General features: G+C 44.9%; 1 protein-coding gene across 1 annotated transcript in view; it reads right to left on the bottom strand.

Moving 5' to 3' along the window:
* Positions 1-17,395, bottom strand: part of LOC8028452 (DNA mismatch repair protein Msh2) — a 104,875-nt gene that overhangs the window by 76,745 nt on the left and 10,735 nt on the right. Inside the window, exons 5-10 of the mRNA XM_040221076.3 lie at positions 16,789-16,931; positions 10,439-10,552; positions 6,248-6,334; positions 6,036-6,156; positions 4,984-5,070; positions 1,772-1,830 (exon numbers count right to left, since the gene is read on the bottom strand). Coding sequence (XP_040077010.2) covers positions 1,772-1,830; positions 4,984-5,070; positions 6,036-6,156; positions 6,248-6,334; positions 10,439-10,552; positions 16,789-16,931 — 611 coding nt within the window. The remainder of the gene's footprint in view (positions 1-1,771; positions 1,831-4,983; positions 5,071-6,035; positions 6,157-6,247; positions 6,335-10,438; positions 10,553-16,788; positions 16,932-17,395) is intronic.

The following is a 17,395-nucleotide window of genomic DNA, read 5'->3' as shown; positions in this document are numbered from 1 at the left end:
TGATCTGTATCAAGGGTTCCCGAAATTCTCTGTCGTTGTGGTGTTGTACATTCTGCGACAGGTCTATTGTCATGCCTGGCATCACCCAGTCCTTATGCTCATTGTTGTAGAGCCATGCACCTTAAAACTTGCTTTATCTGGTCATTTTCTTACTTATACAGACATTTCACTTGCATTAATATGCGGGAAGTGCAGCGCTGGTCGTAAAACAACCGACGATAAAACACGATGCTAATGGCAGAAACAATGCGCACAAAAATTGCAGGATTGGATTGTTTTGGATCTGCTCCAATGTGGCCAACCATCCAATGAACATTGGCTAAATTTATACAAATCGAGATAACTTAGAACGAAAACAAAAAATCGAGAAGCATACGAAAATGTAAAAAATATACCCGCGTTTGTTATTATAGAGAGCCATTAGGTGATTTTCAAGGTCTAACAAAAAACCCGGGGCTTTCAAGGGCCCAGCAACCCCATTTTAGAACTTGAGGGTTTTTGATGGTTTCGAGGAACTGTGCACACCCGTTGATACTCTCGCCCCATGTTCTAGGAAAAAAATATCAGCCAACGGATGGCTCCTGAAAAAGTTGTGTCGAAACTAAATTTCTGCTGTCACTACACCGATTCTTGACGAAATGCATTAACATTTAGTGCACGGGTTCCTCATGTTCAGGGAGCCAGTCTGGTGCGCTGGGCGTTGGAGGTTTCGTGCAAATGGCGTCGTTGCTGCCTTTCGGTTTTACGTTGTTGCGTACGTCGTGCGTACTAAGGAAATAAAACCATGTGCCTAAGCCCCAGTAGCATCGTAAGAGGAGCGTGCAACTATGGCGGAGCGTCACTGGAAGTGTGCGAGAAGGCTTTTTCTCTTTCACATAAGAGGAAAAGGGGACTTAATGAGCGAACAAACAGAGTGAAAGAGCACGGCGGGAACTGCGCCGTAGCCCCACAAAACCAGTCCAGCCCAAACAAGTCCAAAGACGGCTGCGTGCACCGGGGCAATATATGCTAACTCATTTAACGAGCTTATCGTGTAACGATCGTCAAAATATTAGGCGGAGGAGAAAGTCAATTATCTGCGTTAACTCCTTATTTTGAACTCATTTCGTTTACCTTCCGCCCAAGCACGCACCTGGTCTCGCCAAAAAACCATCTCCTTCCGCACAGTAACGTTCAGTTCAACAAATATTTTTTTTTTCTTTCCAAACTGAAACATATTTGTCCAGTTCGCTTGCACCTTTGCATTTAATTGCATTATAATCATAACCATAGATGCAAGCCTTTCACCCTTGTTGGTGTTAGACTGGCGGCAGCTGATAAAACCCGTTTGCTCTACTGACGTCTAACCCCTGGTTAACTCAGTTGGTAGAGCGCTCCCCTGGAAACCTAGAGGTCCCAGGTTTGATACTCGGACCAAGCGGATTTTTTCGGTCGCGCACCAGTCACCTAGCTGTGTTTGGAGATTTGTGTTTGTCCTTTGCCCCTCTTGTTCCCCTTCTCCAGGGATTATTTTCCTACAAGCTCTAGTATAGGAAGTATTCACTGGTGACCATAGTTGTGTGCATGACTGCTGAGCGCATGCTGATGGCGAGCTTCCACGGTTCTTTTGTAATGTGCATTCCACACCATCAAGAGTGCCGGTCTTGGCAGCCTATTAATGTGGGCTCGTTCTGAGCCTGCGCTCTAGACAACATCCCCAAATATGGCACCCAGTGAATACTCCTTAGAAGTGGGTTCAACTGTAGTAGGAGATGATGACGAGAGAGCTTACATTCAGGTACTTGATGACCCCGGCCAGTGACTCCATGGCAACCTTAAGATCCACTTCCGCTGCAAGAACGTACGAAAAATATGACACTCGAATTAAAAGGTACTCAGCAGGAATCGTGGATCAAGGTTAAACATGAACATACAACAATAGTAGAATCAAAACACACACCCCTTCAAGCAGATACCTCCAACTTATATAACAATGTCAACAATTTATAAGTAGACGTTTCGTCTCCCATGTGGGAGACATCATCAGCACAGCCTAGGAACACACGTGTTGTTCCTAGACTGCACTGGTGATGTCTTTCACATGGGAGACGAAACATCTACTCATAAATTATTGACATTGTTATACCGTATTTACTCATAATGAACGCGCTCGCATAATGAACACACACCCCACAACGGGTACCAATATTTGGACTTCTTTCTCCCCTTGCGTAATGAACACACCTCCAATTTTTGGCTCTGCGAGTATCGAATCGCGTTTGTTCGCGTGCTTGTTCAGCGAAAGCTGAACAAACATTAAATGACACAAGAAAACACTATACTGTGGCACCATGATTGTGGCACCTTTTGCCCCAGCTGTAAAGATATACCACATAACAACACAGGTCGGTCAGCCCACATGACTCAACGGTTGCGACATCCCGCACTCAGCTACTAATGCTCTATAATACCAACCAGGTAGCTGGAAACTGATACAAAACCAAAGTATGAAACCAGAAATCCTTGAAAAGGCAAGGTACCTTTGAACAAAAAGGTTAACGTATTATCCTGAGACATCGCCCACCCCACTTTTTGGGCAAAACATCGATTTCCAAAAAAATGGCGAGTGATCGCCCACCCCTCTAAAAAAAATACCCCAACGTGGACTCCGAGATCTATGAACGTTCATCCTACCCCAGTGACGTGGTCACGGACCTCACGGTTGCAGGACGTCCGTGACGAAGTAGAACGAAGGAGGGAAAGACACTTTAATTTGTTCACGCATTTCCTCCCCAAAGTCGGTGTACATGCGTGCGAATGGAAAATGTGTCGTCCTCTTTTTTGTGTCCTTCTTTTTCCTTCTTCTGGTGTCTCAGCTTTAGTTATGTCTACAAAGTGAAAGTGCCTTGCATAAAAAAAATGAAAGCCGTTTACAATTCCCTGTAACGCACGTTGGAGCACAGCTCTTGAGGAGGAGGATGGAAGCGTACTGAGGGACCGGTGACTCCTTAAGGTCACGTGACCTCATGGGAGGTCGGGTGACGTCAAGGGGGTCACGTGACCTCAGGGGAGGGGGATCACGTGACCTCAGGCGGCCACGTGACCTCAGGAAGTTCACGTGACTCCAGGGGGGTCACGTGACCTTAGGGGGTCATGTGACCTCGGGTGGTCACGTGACCTCGGGGGTCACGTGACCTTGACAATGACGATTTGATGACGTCATCAGTGACGTCACTGATGACGTCATCAGTGATGATGACGATGACGATGCGGATGAAATGACGTCATCAATGATGATGACGATGACGATGTGGATGCCAATGACGTCATCAGTGACGTCACTGATGACGTCATCAGTGATGATGACGATGACGATGCGGATGACGATGAGGTCATCAGGTTGCATGCAACCTGGATCGCATGCAACAGGTTGCATAAAACTCGTTGTATGTGTAGTTGCATGCAGCTCCCGAAGGAACTCGAGGTCCTCCCGAAGGAACCCGAGGTCCTCCCGAGGCCCTACCGAAGAAACCCGAGGTCGTCCCGAAGGGACCCGAGGTCGTCCCGAAGGACCTCGGGTTCCTTCGGGACGACCTCGGGTTCCTTTGGGAGTCCTCGGGTCCCTTCGGAAAAATTTAATCATAATGCACCGCGCGGTTACGCCGACGGCAACGCCGCTCAAGCTGGAAACGGGCGCCTAAGAGCTGCGCTCTAAAAAAACTCGTTTGGACAAAAAACGAAATCGGGAAGGTAACACAAGCATTAACCCATTCAGGGATCACAAGGTCAGCAGACGCCCTGTATCCTGGAAAGCAACGGCCGAGTTTAAGATCAAAGTCTCCATCACCAAAGTAAGGTCACCGCGAACCCGCTCGTTCTCCCGAAATATTGCAACCGTGGTTGGTGAGGTTGCGCAATGTTTGAGATAAAGCCAACGGGTATATAAAGATTTGCTGGAACGCCGCACACAAACGTTTGTAGAGCGTCCCATTTCAAGATTCACATTCGTGGTGCAGTCCACGCCGCAGTGACACCGCCTATACCCGCATTGATAGCACATCGCACACGGATGCACGCATGTATGCATGAAACAAGGAAGTTGCACAAGAGCCTGCCTGCTCTTTGTGATTGACAAGGCACCCAACTTGGACCACCACCAAAGTATTTGCCAACGCGATCACCGGCTTTCCCCAGCATCGCTCTTCATCGCTTCCTTCGCCCGCCCGCCTGCTCGCTCGTTCGTTCCGCCTGGTTGATCTTTCTATTTTCTTAATTACTTTTTTTTTTTTTTTGAAAAAAAAGTACATAGCATAGTAAGAAATACATTTTCACGGAACAAGCGTTCGCGCTGTATGCAGGTCGGCAGTGTTCATTGCGCGTATGGAAGCAACGGACCTTGCTATACATTGAAACTTTCTTTCATGAGCATTTCTTGCATAAAACAATGAAACTAATTCAAGTTTTGAGTTTAATGTACCTTTTGTGCAGCCGCGCTAGATACAGTCGACTCACATTAATTCAAACTCTCTTAATTCAAACTTGCGGATAATTCAAACTAACACGTAGGTCCCATCCTATGCGTCTCTATGGAAGGAAACTCCTGGTAATTAAAACTTTGCTTTATTCAGACAAATTTTTGGCCCCCCTTGAGTTTGAATAATGAGATTCGACTGTATGTTGGCATTTTGTTTATCTTTTTTTTTTTTTTTTTTTACTCTTTTGAACTTGCACTCTAAGATGTGGCCCACACACTTTTTTTTTTATGAATCTCAGGTGGCAGGGGGTGGGCAATAACTCAAAATATTACAAAGTCTCTTTATTTTATTTTTTTTTAGAGCTAACTTTGAAATGTTTAAAATACAAAAAATTTGCATTTATAACCCTAGTGTTTCACAACTCATTCGCATTTTGGTTTTGCTGCCCAGATACCGGCATACTCCACTACTGTTTCTGCTGAACGGGCATTTAGAAGAGCAACAATTCTGATGACCTTGGGTGACTTACGCAGCATGGCCGCCTGTCCCTGGGGCACCGAGGATGGAGCCAGCAGACGACCCAGGTCTTGCACAATGTCCTTGGACACAAAGTCGGCTGCAAGAATCCAACCATCAAAACCCTACTCTCATACCCTCAACCACACAAAAACACGCCACTCTATACTTTGTAAAACAGCATGGAGATGAAACTGTGAAATCTATGACAACAACGACCACAGGAAATTGGGAAAACAGGTCAGATTCAACAAGTGGTACTTTAAATGGATGCATCAATTGGGGTGGAATAATGGCCGTTGAATTCACCATGGGATGTGCGTATCAATTCCCCGCTTATTATGTTTGCCTTCCCAAGTGTTGAGTCTAAAACCTGCTACTCGATGTGTCGGCCCACTCGACTGCGGCCACTCCCTTCCTCTTGAATAGCTGCCCCCCTTTACGGTTTTTTGTTTACTGCACTGCGCCTCCTAGCAAGGCAACCATGAACCAAGAGTAGGCTTGAAAGTGCTCTCACTTTCCCAATAATTTCAGTTTTTATCATTTTCGAGCCTCCTTTTCCCCTAAAAGCTTTTCCGAATCCTACATATTTTTACTGCAGTCTCCCGAAAAATGCATTAACAGGCTCCTACGATACTTGCACCAGTAGTTGTCTGGCGGTGCAAACACTTTTTCATTCTCTAAGGAACCTGCATTGCCGTGAGGTATTATAGTGGGGAGCGAGATTTACAAAGAATAATTCATAAAACATTGCTGAAATATAACAAAAACAAATCTGCCATACACAACTAGCGTAAAGGCTCGTTCACACTCTTGCAACCGAGTATGACCGAGAGAGACAAGACCGGTTTTTAATCCTCTTACGACGTCTTAGGACCAGCTCCGCAGCAGCGCGCCTGGTCTAAGACGTCGCAAGAGGATTAAAAACCGGTTTGGTCTCTCTCGGTCGTACTCGGTTGCAAGAGTGTGATTGGGCCTTAAAATTAGCGTGCCATACCGAACAAGGAACGAGGCAAAACCGCGAGCCCGGCCATCGGCCCGGCTCCCAAGCCCCTCACGTCTCACCCGGCTTGCACTCGGTCAGCAGAATTCCCGACCGCTCCACGATACCCTTCACCTCGGCAAACTTCTTGGCGTCTGGCGACGAGATGAGGCACTCTTGGGGGCCCAGGTGCACCAGGACTGTCTGGGGACAAGAAAGGGCGCAGCGGGCGTCGGGCATGGGGGTGCGCCCACACACGCAGCGGTGCCTCAAGTTGGGCATCCCAAGCACTCACGCAGAGATTGGAGAAGTGCTCGTCGTCGTCAAACTCCACGACCGTCAGCTCCTGAAGCACCGCATCCCCGTAGGCAATGCCCACCGTCTGGACAGCACAAAAAAGCAGTTTAGTAGAAGAAGCATCACCATGAGGACGGCGAAAACATAGGCATGTACACGTTGGCCGCCATATTCTTACGGTTTTGACCGTTACGAATATGGATGCCGCGAACCACCCTAGATTCGATTTCGTAAGGTTTCGATATCTTCAAATTGAACTAATGTTCGATTTCAAAAAGTTTCGATATTTTCGACCGTAGGAAGGTTTGAATTCGAAAAATTCGCAACTTTCCAAAATCGTGGGGTTTCGAATTCAAAAAGTTCGAAGCTTTAACGGTTTCTAAAAGTTTGGGTTCGATTATTTTGACTATTTGTTTACTTGAGGTTCGATCAATTCGAAGATTTCGAATTTCTTTCTACATAAAGTTCGAAGGTTTCAATTCTCTTTTAAAACTAAATTCGAAAAAAAAAAAAAAAAAAAAAAACTTGGAAGGTTTTTGATTTTTTTGAAGTCCACGTGTGCAAAGTTCGAAGTCCGGTTTTCATGTTCCGCCACAGTTTCAGTTTCAAGTAACATTTTCACGCCTAACTGGTTTTTATGAAATCAGGTTTAGAAAAGTTCGGGTGCGATATTTAGACTGCGCGAAGTTGGTCAGGCAATTAAATGAGACGACGAGTGCCTCGGACGTGCTGGAATATTTCCCAGTGCAGTGACGTGTAACAATAAATCAATAATTGTGACCGCCGGCCCGGGGTGGTCATTAATGTGCATTACGAAGTAGTGATCCTACGAACGCGCTGTTTAACGATACTCATCCAGTTCGAAACAGCCAGGGGCAGGCAGGTGGTTGAGGTTCAGAAATACCTTGAAGTGATCTGGCGAACTGCCCAACCCCCCCACCCCCTTTCACGCTGGTAGTAATCCGATTGAACGCCGCCCGAGTGACGCTGGCATATAGTAAGTTTAGTTTGTACATGATGCAAAATCCTGAGACTGGGAATGAAATTTGAAAGAAAACGTGTAAGAAGACAGAAAAAAGGGGACAGGACAACGTCTCAAACTCAACTCAGCTGAGTTTGAGACGTTGTCCTGTCCCTTTTTTTTCTTTCTTCTTACACTATTTCTTGCGAATTTTATTCCCAATCTCGGGATTTTGCATCATGATCAACATACACCAGCTCGCCTGCACCTTGACAATTTTTTTTGCTTGTAATTGCTTTGGAGGTTTATTTTCTGGTGCGGAAGAAACGCCGAGCAAAAAGCACAGAAGCTGATGCAACTTGAGGTTGAGGAGCGTTCTACCATACCAGTGGCGTCGAAAGAGGAAAAACGGGGGGGGGGGGGGGGGGGGGGGGGCTCCAGTCTCTCCCCCCCCCTCCCACCCTCCCAGATATTTCGGATTGTTAAAGGAAACAATGCGGGGAAAGAGGGCATGGTCGATCTTATTTTAATCTGAAATTATTTATGCATATGTATAGCTACTGCCACTCTTCACTGTATAAAAGATTGCGTAGATGATCATTGTTAAGGCCAGTTCTCACATGCAGCAAAGCGCTGATGTAACGCTGCTCACGTGCAGTCAGGTACTTATCCTATGCCATGAGCAACAGTTTTGACGGTGCGATACAAAGCTGGTGAACGCTCCCGTCGGCACGTGCTTAGCACGAGGTCAGCGCTATGCTTGTAGCGCTCCGCTGCATGTGTGAAGAGGCCTTTAGAAACTCGTGTTCAGGGGGCACTACTCGTCACATGCTCAGTGGCTCGAAAGTTCAAAGCTATGTCTTTTTGACCTAAATAACTATACCATTGGTAAAAAAATAATAAATAAATAAACATAACAATAAATGCAAAAATAAAAAGCTAGAGAGGAAAAAAAAAACTATCAAGAACCCGCCGGAAGTGTTGTATTCTTGCATATACAGAGGCCCAGAACTATGAAACAAGTTTCTCCTACCAAAATGTGTACAGGCCAAAAGAAACACGTCCCAAGAACGTAAACTGAGAAAAAAAAATTTATGACGCGCTGAACTTGGAGTTATTTTAGAAATCTTCCCCCATGAGTTAATTTATTCCTCAACCTGAAAAAAACAATAAATACATTATTTTGTATTCTGCAGATGGTAAGGATATGTACTGTCTCTGGTGTTAATTTAAATGGGATACCCCAAACAATGTAGTCGAAAAAAATTACCAAGTTTAGGGCATAATTGTCCGTAGGTACATGTTTGGATATTTATTCGAAACTCGTCTTAAACAATAATCATATCTTAAGACGACACTCACCTAGGCTATATATAGATCATTCTTAAAAAGTTTAACATCTCTACCATAAATAGCTTCGGTTATAGTGCGCTTCAAATATGGCAAAAACGACAATTGTCAAAAACCCGTCGTCCTTCCTCGCTCCTTTGGGAATCTATTTTTCTAAAACCAAGCATGCCAGATGATTGAAATAAACGGGATTGTCTTTCGGAAGGAATGCAGCACCCCACGTAAAATTGCGAAAAAAAAATTACGAATGTACCTCACTGCTTGAATCCAAATGAAACCACTTGCCGGTCTTTCGAAATTCGTCGAACTTCGAATTTTTACTCTAAAAGTTTGAAGTTCGTCGAACTTTTTCTTTTCAGGAATCGAGAGTTCAACAATTTTCGAATTTTTTAGATTAATAAGGTCGAAAGGTCGAAAATTATCAAATTTCTTAGCGTAGGAAGTTCGAAAGTTCGAAAAGCTTCGAACTTTTTAGTGCAAGAAGTTTGTAAGTTAGAAAATCATCGAATTTCTTAGTCTATCAAGTTCGAAAGTTCGACAAGCATCGAAGTTTGCAGCGTAATAAGTTCGAAAATTCGAAAAGCGTCGAACTTCTTAGTTTAACAAGTTCGAAAATTCGACTTCCGTCGAATTTCCCGATATGGTAATTTTGAAATTTCGAAATCTTTCGAACCGCTTGATTCAATCATTGAAACTTCGATTCGAAAAAAGTTTGCGGCATCCCTAGTTACGAATGTTAAGAAGAGAAGGCAATGTTAACAATGTTACAAAGAGAAGACTAAAGCCATTGAGGCAGTGACGCGAATGACCGTCAGACGTGAGATAATAACGACAAGGGACTAACAACAGGCGGGCCAGCTTCAAAGACACGCAAGTCACGGCCAAGGCTACACCATTTGGGCTACCCTTACCTATTAACAACAAGCTCAATTAAGACTTTCCACAATTAGACCAACCAGTCTTTTGCAACTGCCGCTTTCAGGTATTTCTTTGCGTAGGCCTTAAAGGGATACTGATTTGAAACTTAAAATATACCTCTCACGTTCAGAAATAAGTTAAACACGATTGACTCTATCTGCTAATGACTATCGCATGCTTGTATTTTGAACGGATAGCTATAGACCTTTTTTTGCTCACTCTTGTCCCCAGGCACCTGGTAGGCATATTGTCATGAATGAAATCCAATATGGGCAACAAAAAAAAATATAAAAAATCTCAACGTGCAAATAGTAAAAAAATAAAGGGGGGACAAAACAGGATTTGTGACGGTTACGCTTATATCCCAAATGCATTCTATTGGCATGGCGACGGCAAAACAATGTTTTTGCCCATACTAGAAGTGACAACATTTCAAGATGGCAGCGCCCTTGTGAAATAGGTCTATATTTTTCATTACGAAGGACTGATTCCAGCGAACGCTCAAAGATCAGCAATTGAAGAACGCGATATGTCTGCATGGACAAAGCTGCTTGGCGGCTGGCGTGCTTATGAGCTCCGCCACTCGGCGTCGTCAAAGCGTTACGACCTGGCCGTTGTAGTCACCCCTCTTCACTCCTTGCTGGAGTTGAATAGGCCGGGAGAGAAGGGAAATCCAGTTCGACAGGGCTCGTGTGCATGCAGCTTGCCACTGTGCTTCCGCGTAGCGACGCTGCTTTTAAGTACAGAGTGACGTGATGACATTTGGTTTACTCCTTTTCAATAATGTTTTGGCGTCTTTTCAAGCAAAATATTTGTGTCTCTGTAGTGTGGCCAGAACGTGGTTGACATTTACGCAATAAAATAGGCACTTCAATTTCGTTGCAGTATCCCTTTAACAAAAAAAGTTAAGCCTAAACTTATGCTTTAGCCAAACATGCAACTCGGAGTTCTCGAGCGTACCTGTTGTTTGCCGTCGAATTTGACGCTGACGGCCATGACGCCCTTGGCTTCGGACATTTGGGTATTGCCTCCAAACAGGACGTCTTCCACTTGGGCGAGGTTCCCTGGAGATGCCTGGAACCATGCAAATGGCCCTCTCAGGTCGGTCCCAGCACCAGCGAGTGTCTTGCAAGTCTCCTTGGAGCTTCGACCCACCCTCCTTAAACTTTTTAACGCACCCCGAGGTTGAGGCAACAGCAAAAGGCCACAGGAGTGTGTGGAGATCCAAAGTTACTTACTACATATAAGCAGTGTTGCTGAATCATGGGAAATTTCGAACCTTGTGTGGAAAGCCTATTGTCGAGAGGTAAAGACAAACTAAATTTGAACACATGTAAAATATGAAAGGCGCTCTCCAAACTTAATTGTAAAATACAGTCTTTCTTTACATGGTACTTCGACATTCTGAGTTTATCGGATAAATATGAATTGACAAAAATTTTACCGGTGAGTGTCTTTCGGAATTTTTCAGATTTATCTGAAGACACGGAACCCTAGGTATGCGGGGGTAATGCCAACTTTGCAATGTGAATTGCGCAGCAAGGGTGTTAGTAGGTCTTGGCGTAGGGTAGGTATGATGGTAAATTTTGTAAAAAAGGCATAAGTAACAATGTCATCTATGTAAAGCATGGTTTGGCAATGGTAATGGATATCTAAAACAGGCGACTTTAGCGTATGATGGTATGATACAATGGAAAAAAAAGTGCAAAAGATGGAAGACAAGTATCATAAAATTCCGTAAAAATGGCCATCCAAAATGGAGAGATAAATGGCGAAAAACATGGGTTGGGTTATCTTTAAGAATGCGACAGCAAAACTTCACCAAAATTAATGATAAACACCAGGTCACCCGCTTGGGTCACCTGCTTCAAACCACGTGACGCAACAACTGATACTGCAGACGCGGACACGGCAAATTCGTGTTTCATGATGCGATAAACACGCAGGAATTCGCTACAAACTTCTGTGTCACGGTAAAAGATACCGCAGGTTGCAGACGCAGCAGATTCGCCTTTCACGGTGTGAAGGACCCGCAGAGACTCACATCTTATGAGAAAAGAAACCACAGATCGCAGATGCAGCAGATTCAAGTTTCATGGTGCAATAAACGCGGGAACCTGCTATTAGATGCCTGGCACGTGAATTGATATTGCAAGCAGATCGCAAACGAAACGTGGAAATCCGCTGAAAACTCGCACGTTACGAGAGTGAATACCGTGGATCGCGGACGTAGCAGATCAAATTTTACGATACAATATATATGTGGGAACAACTCGCGTGTTACGGAAATCGATATCGTGTGCGCAGATCGCAGACAAAAATAAAAAAATCTGCTACAAACTCGCATGTCAAGGGAAAGAATACTGCAGATCGCAGATGCAGGAGAATGGTACGGGGGCCGAAATCGCCACCGCAGATCGCGGACAAACACGGGGGAACCTGCTATGAACTCGCTTGTCAGGCGTACCAGTACCTGTGCGATTCTCATCGACATCGCAGGACGTCCGACGGAGATGGGGCTTTGGCAATGTTTCTCAATTTTTTATGTTACGGATATTTAACTAGGAAAACAGGATGGGCAATCTCTCAAGGGAGGCCGTCCTTATGAAATTTTATGGTAGTAGAAGTACACACTCCTCCTCTCCCACTAGTCAACCAATCAGTGTTGAGCCTCATGGCTACGCTTTTATCTGGGCTTCAGGAAATGCCAAACACCTAAAAAAAGGATTTTTCACATCACAAAGAAACAACCCAATAACATACCCCCTTCCCCCATCATGCCGACAAACACCTACCCAAACTTTCCAGACTTCCTAATAAATACCACCTCGTCGCCCGACAGGGCTACCGACGGTGCACTTAGACACATGCCTGCATCATAGATGGCAATAAAAAAAAGCCTCCTCGATTTCTCCGGCAGTCTTGTTTCTGTGCCATTCTAAAGTCTTATTATCGTCAAATACTGGAGAACATCCTCATCTATTACAATGGATTGTGAGATAGCCAGATGGCGAGGAGCGCACGGAAAGTAAATGGTCTCTTGGCCGAGACGCTGACATACCTTCCCGTCTGACCAATGTACACCCTGCAGTGAGACGGGGATCAAATACACCACCCCACAGGTGCAGGCAACATACCCATTGTGGTGGTTCACCTCACAATTTGCTCCTGGGCGTCCAGTACGAATAATTGTTGCACACAGATGCAACAACTTGGATGGTGCCGAAAGAACTAAAGGTACGTCAAACCTACTGGCAACTTTCTTAATACCGTAGGACACCTTTAGATATATGTCAAGGCCACCAAACGTGCAGTTGGTCTCTGTCTTGTCCAGGGTGTTGAACTGAAATGTTTTTCGTTCCAGTTTTCGTTCCGGTTCAGGAAAAACGGTTCAGCTCCGCTTCAACTCCGGAGTAAAAAAATAAAGGTTTGAACCGGTTCGTACTCATCTGCTACAAAAACAATTGACGGCAGGAAAAGCTAAACTGTTCATATTTTGTAAAAGTGTTACATATAAAAAGCAAACGCTGACATTACTGAGCGCAACGAACGAGCTAATGCTGGGGCACCTCGGGACGTGGGTGATAGCACAGTTCAATGTCAATCAGCTGACCGAAGAAGCAGGACGTCGTCAAGGATATCCGGGGGAAGACGGCTTCTTTGAGAGAATAAAATGAACTTCAGTGCATGAAGGGCTCGCTCCACGCTCACGTAGGTCGTTGGCACTCCCACGACTACTTTGGGCCAATGCGTAGAACTCTGGATAGCGTTCTCTTTTCTCCGACCAAAAGTGCAACATGTTAGCGTCCCTTGAAAGCCGCGGCTCCTTGTCTAGCATTTTCAGAAGGCATGCTATATCAAGTGGGCTACTGGTACCTTGAACGTGCACGCCAGCCTCATCCTCTCTTTCCTTGAGGAGCGTTTTCAGGGCGTTTTCGGAATAATATAGAGCTGCCGCAGGCTCAGAAGAAAGGGTAGAATCTTGCTTGCATTGCAGAGCTGTGATTCGCCTCCGTTTTTTTCAAGTGCAACGTGGCCCAGTACTTTTGCTCATGGATGAGAAGAAGGCGGTAGCGGGGATCCATGTACACTGCTGCACAGAAGACATCCGTGTCAGGAAGTAGTCACTCCGTCTTTTTCATTGACTGGACCAATTCCTTTGCTAACAACAGCGATATCTTGGAAGTGTCCACGGAACATCTCAGCCCTGCTCCGTATAAATCTCCTACAGTGAGCTGTTTCTTCTGCAATGTTTTCGTCGCCACTTCTGACGGGCGAAGCGATACTGCGAAGATTTCGACTTCCGCCCATATGCCTTCAGCCAACCTGGAGCTGTCATATTTTTCGAGGAAGCTTCCAGCGAAGCCTCTTAGTTCAAGTAGCCTGGTGAGCATATGCTGCGTGGACATCCACCGCATTGGACAATCAAGCACTGTTTTCTTCCACCCTAGCTTCCACCCGAACCAGCCGAACCGCCGAGCCGAGGGCCTTGCAGAAAAGCAAGTAGAAAAAACACTGGCACAGAGTTTCACACTAAGGTGGACTGCAGCGAACGCAGCTCGCTTAGCATATCCAATGCTAAAAGCCTATATTCTCGGTTGAGCAGCAACGCGTGGAACGTGAAGTCTCTTTGTACGATCATAGCGCTGAATTTTGAGGATGGCTCGTAGGATTGGCCGCTGTCCATCTTAGGTTGAAGCTGAGCATAAGCAACGAGAGTCGTTGTGTCTCTGAACGCGCCCAAGAGTCTGGACAGAGTAGCGGCGACTCGCGAGGCGCGTCGGCCTCCCGCCGTTGGTTAAAAGAAACAAAACACAAAAACGCACTACGAGGGTGGAAAGGAAGCAATGCTCAGAAGAGCTGTGCATCTTGAAGTTTGTGTTCCTGACTAGAAAACGTTTTGGTCCTTGATGTTTCTGCTACCGGAGATCGAAGCTGTTTTGCTGTTTTCTGTAGCTATAACTGTTAATCCCCCCCCCTTCCCTTCCCGGTGCTAGACTTTAATTTCGGCCAGATTATTAAATCCGCTGAGTTATTTTAAAAGCAGATTAGATGCGCCACAGTGTGGCAACTAGTGCAGGTTCTAAAATATCCATCGGCCTAGCCTTTGTGTTGCTTTATTATCTGATCAGTGCTACAACGAAATCAAGGCGTTTAAAGTAAATTGCACACAACACTACAAAGTTAAAGACAAAAAAAAACACCAACCAAACCTCAAACTGAACGCAAAAAAAGAAGGACAAAGAGAGGAATAGACAACACTAGGTCTGTTGTCTATACCTCTGTCCTTTTTTTTTTTTTTTGTTTTGTTTTGTTCTTTGACGTTCAGTTTGAGACGAGAAACAACTAGCCCAGGTCACCTTCTTGCCGCCAAACAGGCTCATTAATTGGTCACTTTTGCTGACGCACGATCTGGGTATGTTCTAATGATATATTTCTTTTGTGAACCATTGCTGGTCCCCAAGAAAAGGTTGGGACGAATGTGGGCATTTGTTAAAGAAATACGTCAGACCAGAAATATCGGAGAATTTATAGTTATTGTGCTCATTTCGTTTGAGTTATCGAAACAAACTTTGTAAATTATAAAGACGACCGTGATGTAAAACTTGATAATGGAACGTTAAAGAGCTTTGCGCTACCTATTTTTCTCGTTCTTAGACTTCCCACACGAACGACACACCGCAAAAATAATTTATCAGTTTTGCCCAGGAATGAAAGAAGAATTATTTCGGTCCGGTTTCACTCCGGTTTGTGCGAAAATATTTTGTTGCATTTTTTTGGTTTATTATTTAGGTTACTAAGTTTTTTGCCACGCACTTTTCACGTGACCTGACCTCGCGTACGAACCGAAATCCGCATGGAAAATATAATGGTTCCGCTCCGGAACAAAAAAAATTATTTTGTTTCGGTTATCTCCGGTTCGCGCGAAAATAATGTTTTTTTCCGGTTTTCAGTTCACAATTAGGGTTCGGTTTAATACCCTGGTCTTGTCTAAGAACATAATGGCCTCACCTCCTTTTGTACTCTCACCGGAACCAGGTCGGGTTACGCGCAAGTTGTCTGGAAATGGCGAGACCTCTTGCCCATGCCATATTTTTTCCAACAGTGGCCCCAGTTAATGCTGATTTTTTGTCCAACTCTAAAAATTTTCACTGAAAAACACCGAACCTGTATGAAAACATAAACCTAGAAAAAAGCGCCCCGAATTCTAACAAAAGTAAACTCCGAAAATAGAAAACCCTACATATAATTTGCACATCGTGGGAGAATGGATCATTTTGGTTGCAGAGAACAAGAATGTACAATTACCCGAATGTGGACCAAAGCATTAGAAGCAACCAGAGCTGATTCAGTGCTGCGAGCGCACCATATTTCGGAACCTGACTGTAAAGTCATGCAGGTCATGCAACAGATTTCTGATGCTAGAGACTTCAATAGTGTTTGTCGTGATCTGCCTTGAAATAAAGCAGATGTGTGCTCTAGTAGTAATGAGATAATGAAAATGCAGGGTGTTCATAAACCAGTTCACAAACAAATATCCAGGAGCTGTATCATCGATAGAAAAAATCTATACTTCCAGCCAAGACCCACAGCCCTAGGGGACTGGCAAGTTGCCGAAAAAATCCACCCAGTCCAAGCTTCAATTTCGAGGCCTCTCCATAAGTAGCAGAATGCTCTGCCAACAGCACTAACCATCTGCTAGGCATCAGTAGTGCCCAGAGGAACACTAAATTATATTCACACGTAAGCTCCAATCCTTCAAACCCCGAGGCAGGGGGGAAGGACAAGGAAGAGCATGTCCTCACAGTCTTTAACCGTGCCAGCGAACCCGGTCAATTACATACTTTCCTTAATTTCAAAAGTTAAGCGTTGAAGTTAGAGAAAGTAAGGACGTTTGCAACATAGCATCTGGGCACCGCTACTTGCTGCTGGCATGTATAGACAGTCCAACATTCAAGCCTTGCAGAGGCATGCCCACACTTTCCAGACTGCTGCCCAAACAATCATTTTCCATCCACGGTGGTAGCTTTCCAAGCGTGGCTGCTCACAAAAGTCTATAATGTGGCTAAAGCTTTACATGGCACAGACGGCGCCTCAAAGCTAAAACAATGTCCACCCTAAAAACGTGCGGCCCCCATCGAGGGCCAACCCTAGCCGGGAAGTGGTTTCCACATTACCGCAATGTCCTGCCACCTGCAAACTAGATCTTAGACTCAGAAAGCTGATGGTAGAAAAGGAGAACTACATTCCCCTGTGCTATTAGGCAGTCAAGCTCGCTGTCATTCTCCAGTGATTGGAACGACGCTCACCCTTGTGACGAGGCTCCAGGCATTCCCCTTGGCACCAGTGTTCTGGTAGACCTCGACCCGGTAGCGCTTGACCAGCAGCAGGTCCACAAGCAGGGCCTCGAAGTTGCGCTTGCTCAGGCACACCGACCCTATCTTCTTGTCTCCTGGGGCACCGGACAGACAGAGGTCTTCAGCAGCACAACTCAATCTCTATACTTCTTAAGGGGGGATGCTACCCAGAAAAACAAATTCTGCAAAAAAAAGTTGGTTTTAGAGAATGCCATTTTTCAACATAGTTTTCTTTTATATACTATTTTGGTCCACCGATGCTAAAGAGAAAGCAGAGGTTGGAGCACTTTGAACATGTTTTTCTCCCTCCCGCTTTTTAGCATAAATTTCACTTTAGAAAAACCATTGTTTGGTGATGGGACAAAAGAAAACGCCGTGGCATTGTTTTCTTACTTTGTGGATGTCTTTTATAAAAGATGTTAAGATTTTGTCGTCAAGATAGAAGCAAGAAATTTATTTGATTTTTTCAGCTCGATGTTAGCGTAAAATAAATATTTTTTGAAAACTTTGTTTTTACAGTTGCATTCTCTGGGCATTCTGCTGCTTATCAAGTGAAGAA

Source organism: Ixodes scapularis, unplaced genomic scaffold, assembly GCF_016920785.2.
Source record: "Ixodes scapularis isolate PalLabHiFi unplaced genomic scaffold, ASM1692078v2 PGA_scaffold2__306_contigs__length_199485367, whole genome shotgun sequence".
NCBI classification, from domain to species: Eukaryota; Metazoa; Arthropoda; class Arachnida; order Ixodida; family Ixodidae; genus Ixodes; species Ixodes scapularis.
This window is presented reverse-complemented; position numbering and strand designations above follow the sequence as displayed.